The sequence below is a fragment of the Myotis davidii genome, unplaced genomic scaffold (genome assembly GCF_000327345.1).
Source record: "Myotis davidii unplaced genomic scaffold, ASM32734v1 scaffold901, whole genome shotgun sequence".
Classification (NCBI taxonomy): Eukaryota; Metazoa; Chordata; class Mammalia; order Chiroptera; family Vespertilionidae; genus Myotis; species Myotis davidii.
Window position 1 is genome coordinate 472841 of NW_006291427.1, and position 1877 is coordinate 474717.

Here is a 1877-nt window from a genome sequence, read left to right on the forward strand (position 1 = left end):
AAAATGAGTGAATCAAACCAAACACATGTGCACACACACACATACTACACACACACACGCGCACACACACACACACACACGCACACACACACTCACATACACATCTTCCCAAAAGGCCCAGAGGTTACTCCCGATCATATTTGATCCAGCAACGCAGTGCCCCTCTCTGTCCCACCCAAGTTACCTTCTTTGCCTCTGGCCATCTACAAACACACTCTATATATACCTACTCAGAAATATCCGATATTTATTTCCCAACATTTTGAAAATTTTTTTACAAATTGAATAAAAGGAATGAAGGGGAGAAGTGGGACCCCAGGCCTGGCCTGGGTTCCTGATGAGAGGTAACTGTGAAAATGTCTCCTCACCCACTACTCCTGGGCTGCTGCCCTAACCTCTCCTATCAGCCTTACCTAAGAGTGAGGTGGGGGCTTTCTGAGGATGTGGGGTTCCCCCCTAGAGGCATCCTTTTTCAGGCCCTGGACTGCTTCAGGCTGGGGGCAAGTGTGCGCCCAGTTGTGGTGCCTTCTGCGCCTCTCTTGCCTGCGAGCCAGCTGCTGCAATTGTCTCCGAATGGCCCACAGCACCAGATACACTTCCCGCAGCATCTCAGCTTCCCGTGACTGCAAAGGGGACCCGGTCCTTATTTCAGAAGGAACTGAGGTAGAACTCATAGATGACTGAAAGAGAGAGATGTGCACATATAAACAGCTTGGTCTAAGGAACCACCTGCAGATAAATAGCAAAGGCTTTTAATTCCACCTCCTTCACTATGCCTCAGCTCAGGCATTGCCTCCTCCAGGAGGTCTTCTCAGGCTATATTAGGTGTTCGTCTCTACCCTTGTGTTTGCCCTGTCAATCATCACTGTTTGTTCTTTGGACTCAACACTAGAATGCAAGCTCCTGGAAGATTAGGACCATGTCTGACCCACCTTTGAGTTCCCATTAGTGTTTCATGGAAAGTATGTTAAAATGGAGAAGGAACTCTGTTTTCAGCCCAGAGCTCCGTTCTGACCTCCAGGTCTGTATATCCCACTGCCTCCTAGACATCTTCCTGCAGATGTTTTATGGACATCTCAATTTGTCTTGTCTCAAAGCCCAAACTCATCATCTCCTTCCCTAAGTACACCCTTGCTCCTTCATTTTCCCCCTGTGAATGGCTCTAGTCTGCTCTGACTTCTATTTCTCCCTATTCCCTCACCATATTCCAACCAACCACTTGGTGCAACAATTCTACCCCTTTAATATTGCTCTGATCCATTAACTTGTTTTACCCGATGCCTCTCTCCAAATCCAGAATATCCTTCTCTCTGAACCTGGACTACAACACCTCCAATGGGTCTACCTGCCTCTCCTCTTGTTCCCTTCCGATCCCTGCCCCCTCCACAGGGCAGCCAAGTGACTTTAAATTAATGCTGCAATACCTCATTCAAGGCCAAGATAAGTTGATTTAGTAGTGATTTCCCAGTTTTAAATTAAGTTTTTCACTTTGAGATAATTGTAGATTCACATGCAGTTGTGTGAAATAATAGAGTTCCTGTATACCTTTAATCGGTAGTCTCCCCTCCCCTATAGTAAAATCTTGCAAAACTCTAGCACAATATCATATCATAGATATTATAGTCAGGAAATTGACATTGATGCACTCCACTGATCTTATTCATATTTCCCCAGTTTTACTTGTATTCGTGTGTGTGTGTGTGTGTGTGTGTGTGTGTTGAATCCTAACCAATTTTATATCATATGTGCAGGCTCATGTATCCAACTACCACAGTCATGATGATACAGGAGATTTCCATCACACAAGGATTCCTCATGTTGTCTTTTATAACAAACCTTCCTTCACCTCCCCCACCCCCAACCCCACCCTGAAGCCA

The 1877-nt window shown here is 45.7% G+C and overlaps 1 protein-coding gene across 1 annotated transcript in view; it reads right to left on the reverse strand.

Moving 5' to 3' along the window:
• Positions 1-227: 227 nt before the first annotated feature.
• The window catches only part of LOC102752763 (chromosome unknown open reading frame, human C7orf61), a 6257-nt gene continuing 4607 nt past the window's right edge, over positions 228-1877 (reverse strand). The window contains exon 3 of the mRNA XM_006764675.2: positions 228-680. Coding sequence (XP_006764738.1) covers positions 414-680 — 267 coding nt within the window. The 3' untranslated portion in view covers positions 228-413. The remainder of the gene's footprint in view (positions 681-1877) is intronic.